Consider the following 19,701-nt stretch of genomic DNA (forward strand, 5'->3'; position numbering starts at 1 on the left):
TGATAAAACGTCTCAAGACACCTACACTTTGTGTACCTTTATTTCTTTTTTATTTGAACTCCGCATTTAAGTGATGACGACAGCTTTTGCAGAAAGCACCTTTTTTATAGGAGGCGGCCTGGGCTGTGCAGCCCCTTTCTCCCAGGGCAGGTCTCACAGTATGGCCTCTGCCACTTCCTGCCCGCCCCCACTTGGACCGCGGCCCTGAGGCCCTTCCTCCCCTGGCCTTCCTGAGGGTGAAGTCAGGAGATGGGTTACAACAGTGTTGCCAGGCCTTCTGAGGTCCTTCTCCTGCTCTCCAGCTTTCCCAGAAATACAAACCCAGCTGTGATTGCTCCACTCCTTCCCCAACTTGCCTGGACCTCTGAGTCCTGGGTTCCAGGGATCCTGCTGAGAGCTCCCACAATTCCTGCAGCTCAAGCTAGGTTTGCACAAGGCTCAAAATGCAGAATGCTTGGGGGCCCAACAGGCAACTAGGCTAAGTCCCAGGGCAGCCTGGAGAACAAACGTCCCACTATGAGGGGCCCTGTCTAGCTCCAGCCTCTCCTCACCAAAACCCTGGCCCACCGTGGCTGGACTAGCTAATTATACAAACCCTCATGTTAAAAGGCACACCGGTCCCCAGCACTCGGGAGGCAGAGACGGGATACTTGCGAGTTAAAAACTAGCCTGGGCTACAAAGTGAGCTTAAGACCAGACTGAACTGCATAGTGAGACCCTGTCTCCAAAAGACAAAAAAGAAGAAGAAGAAGAAGAAAAAAGTCCGGTTGGCAAACAGGGTTTTCCCTCCAAAGTACTTCAGTGAATTGAAGAAGACATCAGCACAGTTGCTCACTCTGGGTGCAGGGCTGACAACTGGGTTAAAAATGTCATGGTTAGGGGCCAGGGAGATGGCTCAGTAGAATACGTGCTTGCCTGGCAAGCACAAGGGCCTGAGTTCAATCCCTGGTTCCGAAAATACAATAACAAAAAAACCCACTGTGTCTTGGTTGCTTTAAAAAAAAATGTCGTGGTCAGACCCTGGGGTGGTGGCACACACCTGTAATCCCAGCCCTCTGGAGGCTGAGGCAGGATGATCTCTTGTGAATTTGAGGCCTAGCCTGGGCTACATAGTGAGCTCAAGGACGGCTTGGAATACACAGTGAGACAGAGTCTAAAAAAACAAAAAATGCTGTAGTAGGGAGAATTGCTGGCTGCCAAGAAATCAGTGGCAGATCTTTGCTAGGGGTATACAGAAGGTATGCCGGGAAGGCAGGATCTCCATGAGAACCTGGGCTGCTAGGGGGCCGTTGTAATTGGAGGATCCATAATGTGATAAGGGAGTCCTGGACTGAGTCTCACGGAGCCCCCCCCCCCAGCCCGGACCTGACAAGTCACTTCAGACATGGCCAAAGGATTCCAGAGGAAGGATTCCAGAGGCATCCTAGACGGGATTGCAGAACTCTAGATACAAAAAGCTGGAAATGGAGCGGTTCCAGAGTATGTGGGAACTTCAAAGATGACAAGAAGTTCTAGGAGGACATGAGTGACAAATCATAGGGATACAGCACTGAGAACACAAAGGGTTCCCAGAGGGCCCCAGACATAACTAAGACAGCTCTTATCCAGCAAAAACTCAAGACAAAAAAGGAGAATCCAGGTTCACTGTCCTCCTTCATGCAGCACAGGGCTAGGGTTGCTGGTAGCCTTCTCTGGGGCAGTGATCTGTGGGTGCCCCATCCTGGTGAGATGGAGGGTTCGCAGACACACAAGGGACCTCAAAGAGGTCCCTGTCCTCGGATATCCCAAGAGGATCCCCGAGGTTCTTGAAGTTCTGGAAGCACTGCCCCCTACACACACAGAGTAGAGTGGTCCACGAGTCCTGCGACCCAAACCACGACGATCCCGCGGATCCCGTGCTGGACAGCGATCCTGGCGACGCCAGTGGCCTGGACCAGCTCAGGCGCGGTGCGCGACTGGCAGCAGCGCGCTGTCGAACTGGTAGGTGAGCTTGCGCTTGACCTTGCGGATCTCGCCGGTCTTGGCGTAGTTGCGCAGAGCGCGCGCCAGCTTCTGGTAGGTCATGCGCTTGCGGTTGCCCTTCTGCTGGCCCCAGCGGCGCGCCAGGAGCTCCTTGTGCTTCGAGGAGAACTGGAAGACGCCGGCGCCCGGCTCCACCCACCACACGCATTCGCGCATGTCGCCGCGAGTCAGCAGCCCCAGCAGGAACTGGTACAGGCGCAGCTTCTTGCGCGCCCCTGCAGCGGTGAGGAAAGGGCGTTAGGGGGCGCTCCTGGGCCCCCTCCTGGGGTCCACCCCCAGGCGCGTGGGCGGGCGGAGGGGGTGAGAGGTGAACCCGGCTCTGTCCAAAACCCCGGCACAGCACGCCCCCCTCCCTGAAGCTGGAAGCTGCAGAACCCCCACACTGTCCCTGTTTGTGCCCAGGGCTGGTGGCGGCAGCAAGTGGGGAGTCAGCAGCTCTGGAGCAGGTGTGGATCCACTGGGCCGTGCTCCCAGCCCCTCCGCCCCAGGCCGCATGGGGTCCCGGAGCGGCCAGGGCGCCTGGCTCCCGGGCTCTCCGAAGCAGCAAGGGCTGCACAGAACAGGGGGTTTCAGAAGAGGCCCAGGAAACAAGAGCGCCATGTCTGCCGTCTTCCAGCTGTGTGACCTTGGCGTGCCAACGTCCCTGAGCCTGAGCATGAGCCTGCTCAACCATAAAGGACGTGTGTGTGCACGTGCTTGCGTGCGAGCCTGGGAGAGCCCCCGCTGGCCACCTGTTGGGTGCTGTACAAGCAGGAGCTCAGCTCACCACCCTAATCCAGGAGACAGGGATGACAACAGAAACGCTGCCCATTGATGGGAGGGAAACTGAGGCCTGACAGGTAAAATCACTGTCACAGCCTTCCGTGTTAGCAGACAAAACGGAGCCACACAGCGGCAGATATGCCTCTCCAAGGCCACAGGGCCCTCAGAGCCACAGAACAGAGGCCCCTCCCCTACTCGCCAGGTCCCCTCCCTTCCTCTCCCCGCCCCTCCCCCACCTACCTGCCTCAGAGCCCCTCCCCTCGGGGCTGCTCCCGAGGACCTCTTCTGACTCGCTGTCTGAGACCTCCAGGGCGGGGCTGTCCAGCAGCAGGTCCTCCTCCTCGGACAGCACAGGGCTGGGGTACGGGGCATACGCCAGGGGGCCTAGGGTCTGCGGGAGGCCCGGGTCACCACACAGCCAAGGTCATTTCCTCCTCCTCCTCCTCCTCCTCCTCCTCCTCCTTTCTTCTTGTTCGAGGCCCTCCCCACTCGGGTTCCTGTCTGCATGACCGGCCAGGGGACACCCATGCTCCTGCCCTGTGCACTGTGCGCACTGACCAGGCCAGTCTGAGCCGCTGTGCACTCAGTCTGGGCTCAACATACATTGTCAAAGGGAAGGGTCTACCTGGTGAGGTGGCTGGGGCCACAGGTTTGGTCATAAGATCCATTGGATAGACCGAGTTGTCCTGGCCCTCACCTGGCCAGTGAAGTCCTCCGTGGGATATGCGGAGAGGCCAGGCCCTGAGGTCTCCAGGCTGGGGGGCGGCTCAAGAGTCCCCGCAGGACTGTAGGCAGAGGTGCTGTAGCACAGTTGGGTGGCCTGGGGGTGTCCAAAGGTGGTCGCTGCAGGGTCGAAGGCTTCATAGGGGGCAGCTGGGATGGGTGGGGCCTCAGTCCAGCCCCACAGGGAGTCTGGGGAAGGACACTGGGTCAGAAGCCCATCCCAGCAAAGCTGGCACACAGGGATCATTGTGGGCTGTGCAAATGCCTGACCCCAGGATTTGCATGAGGAGCAGATGGGTGGGAAAGGAAGGGAAGGTGGCGGCCACCCTTCTCCTCTGAGCCAGGAGACCCAGTCCGGACCACTCACCAGGAACCCCCTCTGAGTCAGGGTAGCCAGAGTGCTTGCAGCTGTCCAGGTCATAGAAGACACCATCAGGGTACTGCTGGGGGGTGGGACAAGGTCACTCCAAGCTTTGGAAGACCCTCCCCTCCATCCCCATGGGAGACTCCAACACAGACAGGAAAAGGAGAGGAGAGGCTGCTGAGAACACAGAGGCAGAGACACGAGACAGGGCAGGAGAGATACAGAGACATGCCCCAAGAGGGGGACCAGCAGCCTGCTCCTGCTCTTCTGTGGCTCTCAGGACCTGGGTGCCATCAGCAGGTCACCAAGCCAAAGTGGTGTGGAGGAGGCAAGAGGGGAAGAGGTCCTGGCTGGCCTTCTACAGCAGTACAGTCCCAATGCTTCTTCCTTTTGTTTTGTTTTGGGGTTTTTTGTTTGTTTGTTTATTTAGCCTAGGCTGGCCTTGAATTCATGGAAGTCCTGCCTCAGCCTCCCGAGTTCAAAACTGAAAACAATGGATCTCTAGCCTCGCTTAACAGCCCAGGTGTGCAACAGTAGGACGCTGGAGAAGCAAACTGGTATAACCAGCGTGTGGAGTACTACGCAGCAAGGCAAAGCAACAGACCCTTAGCACCCAGAGTTGAGGGAAGGATCGTAGATCCCAGTGGAACCCAGTGCATAAGTTACTTCATATAAAGTTCAAAAGCAGGCAAAAACTGGGCATGCTGGTGCACACCTGTGATCATAGCACTCTGGGAGGCTGAGGCAGGAGAATCACAAGTTGAAGCCCAGCCTGGGCAGTAATGAGACCCTGTCTCAAAAAGGGGATGGGTGGAGATATAGCTCAGTGAGGCATGAAGGCCCTGGGTTCATTCCTCAGTACCGCAAACAAACTGCAAAATAAACTGAGGTGCAAAATATTTGAATGGGGGATTGTCTGGGCAAGAAGGGATGGAATGTTCTAGAGTCATGGAACGTTCTGGATCTGATTAGTGGTCCCACAGCTGAGTGCACAGTGCAAAAACTCCTGGCTGTGCACTTAAGAGGGGTCTCTGTGGCTTGGGAGCTGCACCTCAAGTCAAACAAACCAACCAGTAAGCCAGGTGTGCACATCTGTACTTCCAGGTGTTCAGGAGGCTGAGGCAGGAAGATGGAAAGTTTGAGTCCTGCCTGGGCAACTTAGCAAGGCCCTGTCTCAAAAATAAAATGCTTTCATAAGCTGGGAATGTAGCTCAGTGTGAAGGCCCTGGGTTTAATCTTCAGTACTACAAAAAAACACAAGGAAAAAAAACAAAGAAAAATCAACAAAACCAGAGGCTGGGAGAGAACGGTGGGAGGGCGCTGGAAGGGGGTTTCTCCTGATCAACTTAGGGAGGTTTATCTGTTGCACTAGGATGTGGCTCCCGGAGGTTGTGTGTAGTTTCCCGTGGGTCTGAAACATTACAGGATAAAAATTTATAAACAACCCACCCCTCCCACTCCCCCCCAAAAAAATGAGGGCAGGAAGAGGATGATTGTGAGATGAGGGACAAGACACACGGGGTCACAAGGAACAGGATCTCAGAGCCCAAGAGGGAGATGCGAGAAAAAAGATCTGTGATAAGCAGGAAGGGGAAACTGAGTCAGGGAGGCAGAGCCCACTCTGGGGGAGATCACAGTGGGTGTCCCCCCCTCCAGCCCCCCAGGCCCAGGGACCTCAACTCACCAGAAAGCTGAAGTGGGGCCCGTCGAGCCTGCAGGGGGAGAGACGCAGGGGCATGTCAGCACCGACCTTGGCCACCTGGGCCGGCGGGAGGAAGCAGCAGCTGCGACCACCGCAGATCTGCACACTGCTGGGTGTCCCTGCCTGAGACCAGCCTCACCACCGGGACAGGAAGTGGGGGGCAAGGGCCAGGCAAATGTCCCCCCCTTCTCGGGATTTGCATAGATAGATGGGGGAGGTGGGGAAAGTGAGGGGGAGAAAGTCCCCTGGGAGGCGTGTGGGCAGGGTGGAGGGGCAGGCAGCAGCTGGCATCTTTGTGGGTCCAGGGAGAGCAGAGGAAGATGTGGACCCCAGCATGGGCACAGGGAGGCAGAGGTAATTTGGGGGCCCCAGGGGTGGAGACAGGAGGCTGAGGGCAGGAGAGGGAGCCAAAGGCCAGAAAGAGGGACCCACAGAGGAGGAGGATGGAAGCGCCAAGAGGGCAACGCAGGGGAACACGGGCAGAGGAGACAAGCGGGTGTGCCCTGGAAACAGGACCCTTGGGGACCTGGTGGCAGCAGGCTGGGAGGTTGATGGAGCCAGTGGTGGGTCCTCCTACTAGTGGGTGGGGCCCCCAGGCTGGGAAGGCAGGTGGGGGGTCCTGGGTGACTGGGGGCACTTACTGCGAAGCCTCCAAGGCGAGCATGGTGCCGTGGGGCGCTGGGCTTGCTGTGCGGCTGTGGTCGCCACCCCTATATATATATATATACCTTGGCCCAGCCCCGGGGAGGGGCAGGGGCACTGGGCCCTCCCCAAAAATCCCCTCAGGGAGGGGGCTGGATTGCACAATGTTGATCACGTGGCAGGGAGGGTGGGCCCTGCCCTGAGGATTTGGGGATCCCCATGGTTGGGGGCAGGGATGGAGGAGCCGACCTTGAGGGGTGGAGATGGCTCAGGAGCTCGATTTGGGGGAGATCCTGGAAAAGGAAGGGTCTGGGTGGCTACTGGTGAGACGAGGAGAGCTGGGCTGAGGTGGAGTGTCGCCCCACAGTGAAGGAGGCCGCAGGACCTGGGGGCGGCTGTGAGACCCATGGGGGCCACACAGGCGGGGTGGGGAGAAGCCCAGGCTGCACTGACCCTCAGGACCCCCAGGTGGAAACATCTGTGGGTGTGACATGGCGGGGAGGGGGGTCCCCTCCACCTGCGCCAGCTGGGGAGTGGAAGTGTCCTGCCTGCCAGGGGCTGCCCCAGGCCCAGCGGAAGCCAGCAGCATCCGGCCGAGGAGTGGCCACGGAGCCCCCAGGGAGGCCAGACACCTGGGCAAGGCAGAGTCCTGTGGAGACACCCACCCAGTGCCCGATGGATAGGGCAAAGGAGAAACTGAGGCAGGCTAGGCTGTGAATGGCCTGTCAGCAGAGACTGGCACCTAGGGATCTCTGAGGAAGGTGAGGAGGGGGGTGACGGCCTGGGAGAAGCCACGCTGGGATCGTGAAGCTGGACCTTGTAGCCAGGTGTGGTGGTACACACCTGTCATTCCAGCACTAGGGAGGCTGAGGCAGGAAGACACACAGGTTGAGCCTAGCCTGGGCCACTCAGTAAGACCCGGTCTCAAACATGAAAAGGTAAAGAGGCTGGGATATACCTTTGTGTGGAGGGCCCCCAATGCAATCCCCACTAAGGAAAAATAAAACAAACACTGTGACCCTTTCCCCAGAGACCACAGAACACAAGAGTAACAAAAGGCCAGAATTTTATTACTCCCTCACCCCATAGGCGCTTCCAGTCACCAGGCCTCAGGCCCTGGGGGCCCGAAGCGGCGCAGCAGCTTCTCCTGGTCCTCCAGGTCCTTCCGCACCTTCTTGCGCATGTAGAAGATGGGGCAGTCCCGGCTGTGGAGCGGGAGGGCGCGGTCAGCGAGCGCCCATCTAGGGCTGGGGGCTGTGAGCACCGTCTCCAGAGCGCAGGCTGTTCCCAGGACTTTGGCCCCCGCCTGCTGCCCACCCTCCTGTGGGGGCTGTTTGCTCAGCGGGCATGGAGGGGGCAGATAACAGGGGTGCCCGGTGAGGCACGGGTGGCCGTATATCACCTGTCACCTGGCGTGGGAACCCGCCCCGCCCACCTGTTCCCTGGGGAAAGCCCGGCCCCACCCAGGGGGAGGGGAGCAGCCTGGGAGCTTGGCCAGCTCTGGGCACACTCAGGGGACCCCGTCCCACTTTGTGCGCGCGGGGGTGGGGGGGGGTGGGGAAGGGGCACTCTGGCGGGTACCCTGGAGTGTGATCCCCAGCCCCAGGCTGGACAGGTGTAGCCACCAGCAGGCACCCACCTGGTGCAGATGACATCCTCGTGTAGGCTGCCCTGACAGCGCTGACACTGGGTCCAGAGGCGAGCGAAGCGCTCCTCCAAGGCATTCAGGTGGGACACCTGGGGGTGGGGTTGGGTGAGCATCCTGCCCCCCCCTCGGCCTGTCCCCCCCCCCCCCCCCCCCGTTAAGGTTGCTCACCTCCTTCTGGTACAGCTCTGACTCCCGAGGCTGGCAGAATCTGCACACAGCTCCTGGGGGTGGTCAGCACAGGATGCCGGGGCTGAGCCAAGCTGGGCCACGCCACCCCTGCTCCTTCCCCGCCCGCTGCCCATCCCCGCTGTGAAAGTCCCAGGAGGCTGAGAACAAGGGAGCAAGTGTCGTGGGGAAAACTCCCCTGGGGAACTCCAGGAGGGCGAGGACCCTCGGGTGGGGGTACGGGCCGAGGGCACCCCGACCCAGACAGTGCTGGGGTCTCACCCTCGTGGTTGAGCACCGTGCGGCAGCCGATGCAGCTGCTGCGGCGTGTGGCGAAGGCCAGGAGGCCGCCCACCTTGCCCGTGAGCACGGTCTTGCAACGCGTGTGGTCACCGCCTACAGAAAGAGGCACGAGGTGAGGCGGGGCTTCTGCAGCCCCCCCAAGCTCCCAAGCCCCCCAGCCCATGGACGGGACAGGCATACGCAGCAGAACAGACTCGGCACGGCCCTCGCCCAGGATGGGCTCGAAAATGCGCAGCAGCGGCTTGGCGAGCTGCTGCTCCAGGTAGTACTGCGTGTCGATGGGCAGGCTGTGCTCCAGCACAAAGAGAGGGTCCTGCGGGCATGGGTGCAGCCGTGTCACACGCAGCAGGCGGGGTGCGCCTGGGGCTCGAGGGTTATGAGCGGGGCAGGGACTGGGTGTGGGCACCATCCATCCCAGGCTCCCTTATGGCTGGGATGGATTGGGGATGGGGCCAGAGGTCACGGGGAGCCCGGCTTGGTCCGAACTCCATACCCCTTGCTAGGGGCTCAGGTCACAAAGAAGGGCAGTCATGGGAGAAGACCAGGCTGGAGAGGACTGTAGGGCACAGAGCACCCGGCTGGAGACAGGCTGTGGGCGGGCTGAGCAGGGAGGAAGAGGGGCGTGCTTGGGGCCCGGCCCGCCCACCCTGGAAAACGGAAGTGAGAGCTGGGGCGCAGCCGCCCAGGTGGGCCTCACCTCGGACTTCATGTAGGCGGCCACGCCCTTGGCCGCACCGATGATCACGTAGGGGACGCGGTCACCTAGGCTGGGTGCGCTGCCGGGGTCCCGCTTCCTCATCCTGCGAGACAGGGAGGCAGGTGGCAGGGTGAGGGCCTGGGGGAGGGGCCACAGAAGTGGCTCGCGGGCGAGGGTCCAGGTGGCAAACCTCTCCGCCAGCTCCACGTGGGCCTGCTTGCCCGCGTAGTCGGCCGCAGCGCGCGTCAGCTCCTTGGTGATCACCAGCTGGGAGATGTCTATGCGGTTGCACAGCAGGTCTGAGATAATGTCCTTGGCGTGGGCCACGGCACCCTCTGGGTCTCTGGGGAGAGCGGCAGTGTCACCAGTGGGTACAGAGGCCAAGTGGAAAGCAACACCAACCCTGGGGGACCGAGGGCAGGTGGCTGCAAAGCGCAGAGCCGGAGCCACAGTTGTGTGACCTCGCTCACCACAGCCTCCCCACCCAGGAGCACATCTGTGATCCCACCGGCGGGCTTGGGGCCCTCACCACTGGGCTCCAGAGAAGGCCGGGCGGGCCCAGAGCTGAAGGGGTCCACGCACCGGTCAATGAGCAGGCGGCGCAGAGAGGCGGTGACAAGGTTGGCCACAAGCGGGCAGTTGTCCCTGCGCACGGCCTCCAGGCCCTTGCAGTCCATGCGGTCGTGGCTGTCGGGCCGAGAGGAGAAGAGGAGGCCTGCGTAGCGCTTCTTGCTGATGAGCAGGTAGGGGAAATAGACCTGGCAGGGACAGGGACGCCAAACCCTGAGACTTGGGGTTTCGGTCCCCATCCTGAGGCTTCTCCCAGACAGGGCAGGCAAGAATGGTCCCTGAGATAGGGCTGGGTCACTCGGAGCTCCAAGCCTATGGAGAGGGACCCTAAGGTGGTCCCTGATTACCTCAGTCACCCAGGGATACCAGGCGCCAATGTGAAACAATAGGACACAACCTTGAGGTACACCCAGACAGGAAGAGACAACAAAGATCCCCTAAGAGCGGAGATCACAGCGGTGCTCCAAACCTGCAGGCAGAGTACTGGGGTGTCTGAGCCACGGAAGGTGGTGGGGATTGTACAGCCTGGGGCTACTGTATCAATGACCCCACCAATGGCAAACCCCCACCCCCTCCAGGCTTACAAAACCCAGACAAAACCCAGACGCTGCAGTCTAGTGTAACAAAGCCTGGTGCTTGGGACATTTCCAAAACTCTGCTCCAAAGTTGGGCACCTATGCAGCAGAATGCCGAGCCAGGGGCTCTTGATCCAGGGGACTCCAATTTAAGCACCCAGAGCACAGAAGCCTTGAGTGACAGCAGGGGAACCGCAGCTCCCCCCACCCCCCCCCCCCCGCCACTATGAGGTGCCCCAGCCCCAGAGACCTGAAGCCTGGAAGACCCTGCGCACCTTCTCAAACTCCAGTCGGATAGGTGAGGGGAAGTGGCCAGATACCCAGTTCGCGGCCTCGCGCCCCAGGTCCATCGCCTCAGCCACAGAGGAGACACCAAACCGGCACATGACAGAGTCTGTGTCGCCATACACCACCTGGGCAGGGACATGAGGGATCCCTCACTGCCAACCAGGAGCTGATGCCAAACGGGCCCAGAACACAGCAGCGAGGGGCATGGTGTGGGGAGGCAGGACTGTGGCTGTGGCCCTGGCCCGCTGGCGCACTCCCCAGCCTGCCCCAGACCTTTCTTGGGCAGCAGAGCAGCCCTGACCTTGGCATCGTTGCTGTAGCCGTTCTCCATTGTGTACTTGGACTCCACCAGCTGCTTGGTTTTCTCAATCATTTGACGTCCAAACCCGGTGACGCTCTGTGTGACACAGAAGCCACGGTGTGGTCACATGGGGGCCCTGAGCTGCTCCTAAAGGTCTGTGACACATGCAGGTCCCAGCCCAGAGTGCCAGGCAGGAGCTAACTGCACAGTGAGCCAGGGGAAGGCTGTGGCTCATGTGTCCCCACCGTGATGTCAATACTGCCTAGACCACGGACATCCCTGTCAGCAGGGACACTCCCACCCAGTGCAGTGGGCCAGGACCCACTTCCATGGTGACACAGGCCCCTAAGGCCCCAGGGTCACACACAGGGAAACCATTGCACCCCACCTGTATTTCACAGATAAGAAAACTGAGGCCGAGCACGGGGCGCTCGGCCATGGAGCCTCAGGCGTGGCTCTGGTGTAGGCCCAGTCAGATAATCTTTACCCAGCTAGTACATTGGGTCCATCTGCGCTTAGATCTCCACCTTTACTGTCTGTGTTTCATTCAGCCCAGGGCCCTTGCTCCTTTCCAGGTGCAGCAGTTTATTAACCTATCACTGGCAAGCTTGCGACAGAAAGAAAGAGGCCGTGAGACAGATAAGATTTGGACAGAGGGAGGAAGCGGGCTGAGCACTGGCCCAGCTCAGGGCCAGGCGGGCGGGCGGCTAGGCTTGTAAGAGGCCAAGGAAGGGCGTGGAATAGGGGCTTACTGGGGCCCCCTGGCTCTGGCCTGCTCAGGGGAGACCTCCAGATCTCCCGAAATTGGTTCACTGAGCCACAGTGGGGAGGAATGACCAGTAGCTCCGGTCAGTCATGGGAGCGGGTCTTCTTCCCCCATGACCCCAGAAGCCTGGCCAGGACACTGCAGACACTCACCTTGCCTCAGGCCCTGTCCCCCAGTGAGAGGTCACTGTTCTCCCTCTGCCACAGGCCTGACTGCTGGGGACCCCAACACACAGGCTGGTGCGCAGAGCTGCCCCCTCCCTTGGGTCACCTGGTCCAGGAGTGCAGCCCCTGGGTCACTTGTGACTGAAACACTTGGTGCCACCATCGTCTGCAACCCCACTGGGTCTCAAGAGCCTCTGGAACAAGACGCTCGTTTGTCTGTCACCCTGTGCATTAAGTGCGTGGAGCCTGACACACCGCACTACCCCAGTGAGCAGTTACTGACTGAAGAACGTGGCCTGTGGCGCACGGAGCTCTGGCGACCTCTCCCTAAGAAGCCAGAGCCGCACAACACCCCAACCTCCTGGTTCCCGCCACAGGGGGCTTCACGACCCCCACCCACTGCACTGGCCAGAGGCTTACCTGTGAGATCTCCAAGCATGGCAGCTTGCCCACCTGGGCTCCTGTGAAGCCATACACGGAGTTGGCGCTCACCTTCAGCGCCAGCTGCCGCCCGTCCAGCACCTGCCGCCGCAGCGGGTCTGTTTCCTGGGCCAGCTCAGCCTTGGCCCTGGAAGGGAGCAGGATGGAAGGCTGCTCAGGCAGTGTTTGGTGTCGGGAGTGACCAGGAGCCAAGGGAGGGCCCATGCAGGGGCGGGCAGCGGGGAGACCCCTGCCTGCAGTGGGAGCCCCTATGGCTGGACACACAGCACACTGTGCTACGTGCCAGGCCAAGGAGCAGGGGCTGGTTCCAGGCATACAACATTGTTGTCCATGCCTGGGCATCCTGGGGGACACATGGGCAAGCCCACCTCTTCCGGGCACTCAACAGGTTCTCCAGGATCTGGGGCAGCAGCCCCTTCCGCACTGACGCCTTCACAAACTCATCCCCTGTGGGCGTCTTGATGAACTGGTCTGCATCCAGGCTAGGGGGAGAGGGTGCTAGGCGAGGGTGCTGGGCGCGGCTGTGTCGCCCCACTCCTCGGCCTGGCCTCCATCCCCGTTCCTGTCCCGCTAGTCCGGGAACTGCATCCGTACCCCTGCCAGCCCCGAGCCCCGCGAGCCCTGGGTGCTATACCCTAGCTTCTGGGCAGCCCCAGGCCGCAGCAGCGTGGTGTAGCACAGGTTGTGAGCCATCATGATGGATGGATACAATGAGGAGAAGTCCAGGGTGGCGATAGGGACGTCATAGTACCTGCAGGTAGTGCCAGCGGGGCACATTAGACCAGGACCCCCAGACACTGACCCCGGTACCCTATCCTGAGACCTCACCCCTTGAGGGGCTCAATGACAGTGGCTCCTGTGTAGTCCTCGCCGCCCCCCGTCTTTACCACGGGCATCAGCAGCTTCTCACGCATGGCCTAAGGGTAGCAGTGAGTGAGAAAGGGCCTTGGCCTGGGAGCCTGTGGTGACCGCCCTGGCCAGCACTGACCTGCCGCAGCAGCTGGGACACAACCTTGACCTGCTGGCCACGGCTAAGCAGGTAGCTGAGGGGCACGCCTGTGACACGTGCCATCTCCACATTGTTTACCAGCACCATGAGCCGTTCAAGCAGCCGAAGTGGGAGGAAGGCATCCTTGAGGCAGTACACAGCCAGGCGGCGGCGCGTCTGGTCGTTCCCATTCTGGGGACAGAAGGGGCCTGCGGTCAGGGGTGGCTAGGGCAGGGAGGTGCACTGTTGAAGGTCTGGGGAGGGCAGGGCGGGGCCTGGGGCCTGGGGCCTGTGCAGGCTGAGGGCAGGAAGGCAGAGGTCCCAGTGACAGAGCCACAGGGGCCAGGGGACAAAGCTGATGGACAGGAGAGGTGGCTGCGGTGAGGCTGCAGGGCAGAGAAAGAGTCAGCACGGAGGATGGAGTAGGAAGTCCCGGTTGGGGCAGGAAGTGATGCTGAGGTCAGGCGACGGGCAGCGCCAGCCGGAGGAGCGGGCAGCGGGCAGGGGAAGGCAGGAGGAGCCTCCGGCACCTGCAGGTCTGTGATGATGCTGTGCTGCACATCCTCCTTCTGCTCGCCCAGGAAGTGGAAGCTCACGGCGTTGAGCGTGTAGGAGCGCAGCTTGTACTCCCGCAGCAGCACCTGGAGGGGCACAGGACGGGCGTGGGTCTCGGCAGCCTCTCCCGGAGCCCGGCGTGCGGGGCCCGTGGCCGGCCGTACCTGGAGCATGTCCATCTGCACGCGGCCCACCATGCTGACCACCTTGCTGTCGCGCCGGCCCATCTGCCTGGACTGGAACGACGAGTCCCGGGTGGTAGAGGGGAGCCCAACCACACGGCCCAGCAAGGGGAAGCCCTTCACCTGGGGAACACCGCGTAGTGGGTGACGCTGTCGGGGGACAGAGGTCCCTGGGTTCCACCCAGGCCATGCCAGGCACAGAAAGGGACAAAGGAAGCATGACATCCCTGCTCATGCCCCGGGGCTCAGGCTATGGGCAGAGGTGGGGTGAGGCAGCCCCTGGAGGAACGCGAGTGGGGATGATACTGGATGGCCAGTGGGCGCCGGGCCCGGGTCAGGAGGGAGAAATAAGGCACGGAGATTCTTTTTAGGCTGGTGGGACATGGACTAGTGGAGAGACTGAGGCAGGGCTGGGCACTGCGGCCTGGACCCAAACACCAGTGTGCGGCCTGGGCTTTTCTCTGGTGCTGCTGGGGGCTGTAAGTTTGTTCTGTTGTTTGTTGTTGTAGCACTAGGGGTTGAACTCAAGGACTTCACGTTGAGCTGCATCCCCGCCACTTTTCTCTCCCCAAGTTGCCCAGGCTGCGCCAAAGCCTCAGCCTCCCAGAGTGCCGAAATTACAGGTGTGTGTCAACAAGCCCAGCTCATCCTGTCCTTCACTAGCACATTACACAAGCACACAAAAAACCCAGAATAATACAGTACACCCGCTAGGGGTTGAACTGTGTTCCCCCAAGACAGGCTGATGTCCCAACATCCACTGCGCCAGAGTGCAGGCACATCTGGAAGCAAGTCTCTTTGGGGAAGTTGAGTCATGGCCCTTGACGAAGGGGGGCTCAGAAAAACAGCAAACTGGGACTCAGGGCCACACAGAGGAGAGACGGCCCCCCATGGCCCAGGAGAGGCCGAGCAGGACCCTTCCTTCCCAGCCGCAGAGGGAAGCAGCCCTTGACCTAGGCCTCCAGGCCCACAGCCCAGCCCCTCAAGCCCGGCCTGTTCTTCCCCTAGCAGCTGGAACTGCGCAGCACACGCAGCTCCCCTTGCTCGTGGCCTTCCTCTCCCTTCCCTTCCCATTCTTACTCCTTGCTGCCGGCATAGCCAGCAGGACAGCAGGCTGCAGGCCCAGAGTGACAGGCAGAGCCACATGGGGGCTTCCCTGGTCGTGCCTCACCTTGAGGGTCTGGGCGCGAGTGATGAGGTAGGGGAGGTCAAAGTTCTGAATGTTGTAGCCAGTGATCACGTCCGGGTCCATGGTGCGCACAAAGAAAGACCAGGCCTGGGTGGGGGCACGAAGTGTCAGCCTGACGCCTGCGGCCTTCTCCTCCCTCGCCCCCCAACACACACACTCTGAAAACACCCCGGGCCCGAGGGCAGCACAGCACATGGGTGGCGCTTATATATACAGCTGAGGAGAGTCGGGGCAGAACGAGAACCACCTGAAGCAGGTCCTCTTCCCGATCGTAGCTCTGCACCTTGGCACCCAGGATGGGGGCGCAGGGCCGCAGCGTGAGTGCCAGGCGCAAGAAGGGCTCTGGCTCACCCCAGCGCAGACCCAGAGAGCAGATCTGGATCACCGGGTCCCGCTCGGGCTCGGGGAAGATGCCTGCGGGGAGGGGACACAGGGACTGAGTACGGCCCTCCCTCGCACACACCTGGTGGCCTGGTCCCAGCCCATCAGCATCTCTGCCCTGCTGTTGCCCCTGCTGGATCCTGGGGTCCACCCCAATTCCTCCATTCTGGCCACTGGCAGGGACAGTCCTACCCCTTGGCCTTTATACTCACAGTTTACTTTGTTGCAAATGCTGTCCCCGCCCCACATCTGACCAGAGCCTCCCACATCCCCAATACCCTGAGCTGCAGGTACCCCAGGTCCTGGGGACAGACCTTTGCGGCCGGCACACTCGATGTCGAAGCTGAGCACGCGCAGGGGTGCAATGCGCTGCCATGGCCCTTCCGGGGGGTGGCTGACCACGTCAGACCACAGCACGTCTGCCTCCAGCTGACACAAGGTGGCCTGTAGGAGGAGGCGTCAGAAGGAGTGGGTCCTGGCTCCCTGCCCGTGCCCTTGGGGAGCCCTGTACCTTCTTCTCCTTCTGCCTCAGGACATATTTTCCAGCTGGGAGCTCCAGCCAGTTGCAGCCCACAATGTCAGTGTCCACCATGAACCTGGGGTGGAGTGGGGTAGGGGTCAGGTGCAGAGGATGATGAGGTGGGGGTGAGGGGGGTGTGGAGTAGGGGTGAGGGCTGTACCGGATCTCAAAGTCTACGTTGGCTTCGTAGGGTGCAAAGCCGGGGGTGCCCAGACCCGCCACGCGAATGCCCTGCTCCAGGAGGCGGCGGGCAGGTGCTACGAGGCGGGGCAGTGCCAAGACGATGCGCAGGAAGGGCGAGGGGCCGTGGCCATGGTAGCCAAACATGCCTGTGGACAGAGGAGGTTGGGGCCAGCTCTGGGCGGCACCTTCAGCCCCAGCACCAGGGTGACACTCACTCTCGCGAGAACACAGCTCCACAGCCAGCACGGCTGGGCCTGTCAGCTCCTTGCCACCGCGCTGGTCCCGGCTTATGGCGGCACTCAGTTCCTGCTGCAGGTCCTTCAGGTGCTCAGCCCCAAAACCTGGCACATGAGGGTCAGTCAGAGAAGCAGTGGGCCCCACAAGCCAGGCCAGGGCTCCAGAGCTGGGGCCACTCACCGGGGGGCGCAGGGACATAGAAGTAGGGTGCAAAGCCGTGGATATGGCAGCAGGCAGAGACACCCTCATCCGTTACTCCAAAGGCACGGAGCACAGGCATATGGTTCTGGGACGGTGGGGTCCACCCTGGCAGGGGCTGTGCTGAACCTGAGGGGTACAGGAAAGGCAAGATATCCCCTCTAGCCTGACCCTGAAGTTGGGCACACAGCCACTTCCTCATTCACTATTTCTGCCTGGTGCCATCCTCTCCCCTCAGGAAGAGGGGCCCTTCCATTTTTCTTCCTTTGTGGTGCTGGGGATTGAATCCAGGGCTTCACGCTGAGCTAAGTCCCCAGCCTTTTTTTTTTTTTTTTTTGCTGAACCAGGGATTGAACTCAGGTCCTTGCACTTGCCAGGGAAGCGCTTATTCCACTGAGCCATCTCCCCGGCCCTCCCCAGCCTTTTTTACTGTAAGAACTCCCTGCCTCAGCCTCCCAGAGTGCTAGGGTTTATAATGTGGGCCGTCATACTTGGCTCCCTTTGTATTACCATGTGCACATTTCTGCAAGAAGCAAAAATGACTACCTGTTACGTTCTGTATGCATTTGTCCCCCCAAAGCCTTATGCAGTCACTGGGCATGGTTCTAGAGTTGGTGATTTATTCATGATCCAAGCCTGGGATTATGGGTCTGAGTATTGCTGGATTATGGGTGTGAGCGCTACACCCAGCCTGGGGCAGAAAAGGAGAAGAGAGAGACTAGCTCTCTGTAGCTATTGTTGCCACTGCTCCTCCCTTTGCTCTTTGCCACCACCATGAACTGCTGCCCTCTGCCATGTGCCACTCAGCCTTGGAGCCCGCCGAGTATGGACTGAACCCTCCAGTAACTGTGAACTAAACAAAGCCTTCCTTCCTTCATTTTGGGTGTCGGGTATCTGTCCCAGCAACGAGAGAAAAGCAACCGAGACGCCACTAATCATTACATGGCTAACATCAAGGTGCTAACAGATTGATGCTGGCAACCACCATCAAACTGGGGCGCAGGACAGTCCCACACTGCCCACAGCCTCCATCTGCACCAGCGCTGACCTGACCTCCGTCACTGTGGGTTCTCTGTTAAGCTGTCCATATAAACAGACTTGCGAGTGGGCTCCCCAGGGCAGTGTCGAGCAGGCAGCAGGAGATGAGCCGCTTCCCACTCCTCTGGGCGCCCCCGCCCTATGCTGCCTCCTCAGTCCTGGTCACTGGAGTAGGGGGTACCCTTCAGGTGTGACCACCTGCAGGGCAGAGCTGGGTGCCTGCCTCCACCTCAACTCACCCACATAATGATCGATCTCTAGCTGCTGGAAGATGAGGGGCTCCGTCTCAGGGTCCAGAGGGGGTGGGGTGGGCCGCAGCCAGCGGGGATCAATGGCAGCCGAGGAGAGCTGTCCTGGATGGGGTGGAAGAGTTAGGGGCCCCTTGGAGATAAGAGACCCCCCAGAACAGGGGGAAGGGGGGAGGCAGTGGTCTGGGTCAGGCGGCAGGCTTGTGGATCATTGGGGTCAGGGTCAGGAGAGAAGCTGCAGCTCCCAAGATGCACACAGGTAAGGGGTACAAGGTCAGCCCTTTGGGGGACTCAAAGTAGACACACGTCAGCTCTGCTGCTGACCCCAGACACAAGATGTGGGGGTGGGGCACTGAGGGTCTCCGTCTGGGGCTCACCGTCCACAGCGCCCTCCAAGGCCGGCTGCAGGGCCTCCTCCTCCTGCTCCCGTAGCCGGTGCTCAGCCTCCATCTCCTCCAGCAGTGCCAGGTCCTCCTCAAACTGGGATGGCCGAGGCTCCTCATTCCAGAGGCCCTCTCGAGCCCGCTTTGGGGGCACCCCGGGCCCTGGGCCCTGCTGCCGCTTGCGATCCATCCTGTGGGCAAGGCAGAGCTGGGTGGGGACTCTGAGTAGACCTGCTTTCCTGTCTCTTCCATGCCTTGCACACCCGCCTGACCACAAGTGGCTAACAGTGCAACTGTCCACCTGGCGCTGGTGGGCAGCTGGCTCGCTCCAGAGGCCCACACAGGGGTTTCACCCCCTCCCAGCTGAACCCAGGCCCCACTCCCTGTCACTTGACCCTCAGCACAGCCCTTTCCCCATTCACCTTCACCCCATCTGCCTGGCTTCCCCGAGCAGGCACTGGGAAGCGCTCAGGCCAGCTGCTGCACCCCATGCCAGCTGGGGGCCTGACATGCCATGGACTAGGGCCTTCCCGTCCCAGGTCTAGGCAATACATCTAAGTCCCACAGCCACCACAGCCACCGTCTTACAGGCCTCCCACCATGACTAAAACCCAAGCCCTGTCTGCGGAGCATGATGACACTCCCAGAACCACGCACCCATTCCCTAGCCCCAGCTTGCATCTTTGCTCTGTCCTGCCTCCACGCAGGTAGGTGTGCAGATGGGTCACACGATGCTCTAGACTGGAGTCTTAGGGACAAGGACACGGCCTCAAGTCAGCACACTGCTCGACAGCGATCGAGTCCAGGACATTTATCATCCACTTAGGAACAAGGGTCCGAGAGCATGCATTTCTTCCAGCGGCCCCCCAGATGCCCTTTGCAGGCACCTCCCTGATCCACGAGCCACTGTGGCCGACAAGTCAAAGCACGGACCAGAGACAGACTGCATTTCTGCTTGTGTTTCCTTAACTGCAACCAACAGAGAGTAGGATGCTGTCTTTCAGTGAGGTACACTGACACGGATGCGCCTTTCCTGAGGTGGCTTGGACAAGACGGCACTGAAAAGCCAGCTGTGGTGGTGCACGCCTGTAGTCCCAGCACTTGGGAGGCTGAGGCGGGAGGACCACTGTGATTTTGAGAACAGCCTAGGCTACAAAGTGAGCTCAAGGCCAGCCTGAACTGTACAGCAAGATCCTGTCTCAAAAGCACAAAAACAAACAAAAAAGCTGCACTGAGGTTGGACTTGAAGTCTGGACTTCACTGTGGCTCAGGAAGCACACATTCTAAGGCTCCACCTGCTCGAGGGATCGGGGGTGCATGACCATGACGTGCGCAATGCCACACGATGCATGTGTATGGGGAGAAGGCAGCGTGTGTACAAGAAACAGAATCAACAGGGTAGGGGGCCGGGGAGATGGCTCAGCAGAATAAGTGCTTGCCTGCAAGCACAAGGCCCTGAGTTCAAT

General features: G+C 60.5%; 2 protein-coding genes across 4 annotated transcripts in view; both read right to left on the bottom strand.

The window, feature by feature from the left end:
* Nucleotides 1-1,143: 1,143 nt before the first annotated feature.
* On the bottom strand, nucleotides 1,144-6,250 carry Spib (Spi-B transcription factor). Of its 3 annotated transcripts, XM_004646409.3 has the most exons (6): nucleotides 6,215-6,250; nucleotides 5,556-5,583; nucleotides 3,875-3,947; nucleotides 3,482-3,696; nucleotides 3,025-3,175; nucleotides 1,144-2,237 (listed from the first exon to the last, which is right to left on the bottom strand). In XM_004646409.3, the coding sequence occupies exons 1-6, from the start codon at nucleotides 6,235-6,237 to the stop codon at nucleotides 1,939-1,941; spliced, it is 789 nt and encodes a 262-aa protein (XP_004646466.1). In that variant the 5' UTR covers nucleotides 6,238-6,250; the 3' UTR covers nucleotides 1,144-1,938. The 3 variants fall into 3 exon arrangements, with proteins under 3 accessions (XP_004646466.1, XP_023562417.1, XP_023562418.1); XM_023706649.1 differs by lacking the exons at nucleotides 5,556-5,583; nucleotides 6,215-6,250 and having other exon boundaries at nucleotides 3,025-3,140; nucleotides 3,875-3,940; XM_023706650.1 differs by lacking the exons at nucleotides 3,482-3,696; nucleotides 5,556-5,583; nucleotides 6,215-6,250 and having other exon boundaries at nucleotides 3,875-3,940.
* Nucleotides 6,251-7,287: 1,037 nt separating this feature from the next.
* Nucleotides 7,288-19,701, bottom strand: part of Pold1 (DNA polymerase delta 1, catalytic subunit) — a 20,104-nt gene continuing 7,690 nt past the window's right edge. The window contains exons 2-27 of the mRNA XM_004646411.2: nucleotides 18,230-18,426; nucleotides 17,844-17,957; nucleotides 16,549-16,695; nucleotides 16,347-16,472; nucleotides 16,109-16,277; nucleotides 15,940-16,024; nucleotides 15,743-15,872; nucleotides 15,295-15,461; nucleotides 15,030-15,134; nucleotides 13,841-13,981; nucleotides 13,652-13,762; nucleotides 13,122-13,313; nucleotides 12,962-13,050; nucleotides 12,768-12,884; nucleotides 12,502-12,615; nucleotides 12,113-12,260; nucleotides 10,763-10,858; nucleotides 10,449-10,586; nucleotides 9,611-9,786; nucleotides 9,219-9,371; nucleotides 9,029-9,131; nucleotides 8,512-8,644; nucleotides 8,311-8,424; nucleotides 8,032-8,084; nucleotides 7,855-7,952; nucleotides 7,288-7,420 (exon numbers count right to left, since the gene is read on the bottom strand). Coding sequence (XP_004646468.1) covers nucleotides 7,315-7,420; nucleotides 7,855-7,952; nucleotides 8,032-8,084; nucleotides 8,311-8,424; nucleotides 8,512-8,644; nucleotides 9,029-9,131; nucleotides 9,219-9,371; nucleotides 9,611-9,786; nucleotides 10,449-10,586; nucleotides 10,763-10,858; nucleotides 12,113-12,260; nucleotides 12,502-12,615; nucleotides 12,768-12,884; nucleotides 12,962-13,050; nucleotides 13,122-13,313; nucleotides 13,652-13,762; nucleotides 13,841-13,981; nucleotides 15,030-15,134; nucleotides 15,295-15,461; nucleotides 15,743-15,872; nucleotides 15,940-16,024; nucleotides 16,109-16,277; nucleotides 16,347-16,472; nucleotides 16,549-16,695; nucleotides 17,844-17,957; nucleotides 18,230-18,425 — 3,321 coding nt within the window. The 5' untranslated portion in view covers nucleotide 18,426 and the 3' untranslated portion in view covers nucleotides 7,288-7,314. The remainder of the gene's footprint in view (nucleotides 7,421-7,854; nucleotides 7,953-8,031; nucleotides 8,085-8,310; nucleotides 8,425-8,511; nucleotides 8,645-9,028; nucleotides 9,132-9,218; nucleotides 9,372-9,610; nucleotides 9,787-10,448; nucleotides 10,587-10,762; nucleotides 10,859-12,112; nucleotides 12,261-12,501; nucleotides 12,616-12,767; nucleotides 12,885-12,961; nucleotides 13,051-13,121; nucleotides 13,314-13,651; nucleotides 13,763-13,840; nucleotides 13,982-15,029; nucleotides 15,135-15,294; nucleotides 15,462-15,742; nucleotides 15,873-15,939; nucleotides 16,025-16,108; nucleotides 16,278-16,346; nucleotides 16,473-16,548; nucleotides 16,696-17,843; nucleotides 17,958-18,229; nucleotides 18,427-19,701) is intronic.

The sequence above is a fragment of the Octodon degus genome, unplaced genomic scaffold (genome assembly GCF_000260255.1).
Source record: "Octodon degus isolate 3935 unplaced genomic scaffold, OctDeg1.0 scaffold00268, whole genome shotgun sequence".
Lineage (NCBI taxonomy): Eukaryota > Metazoa > Chordata > Mammalia > Rodentia > Octodontidae > Octodon > Octodon degus.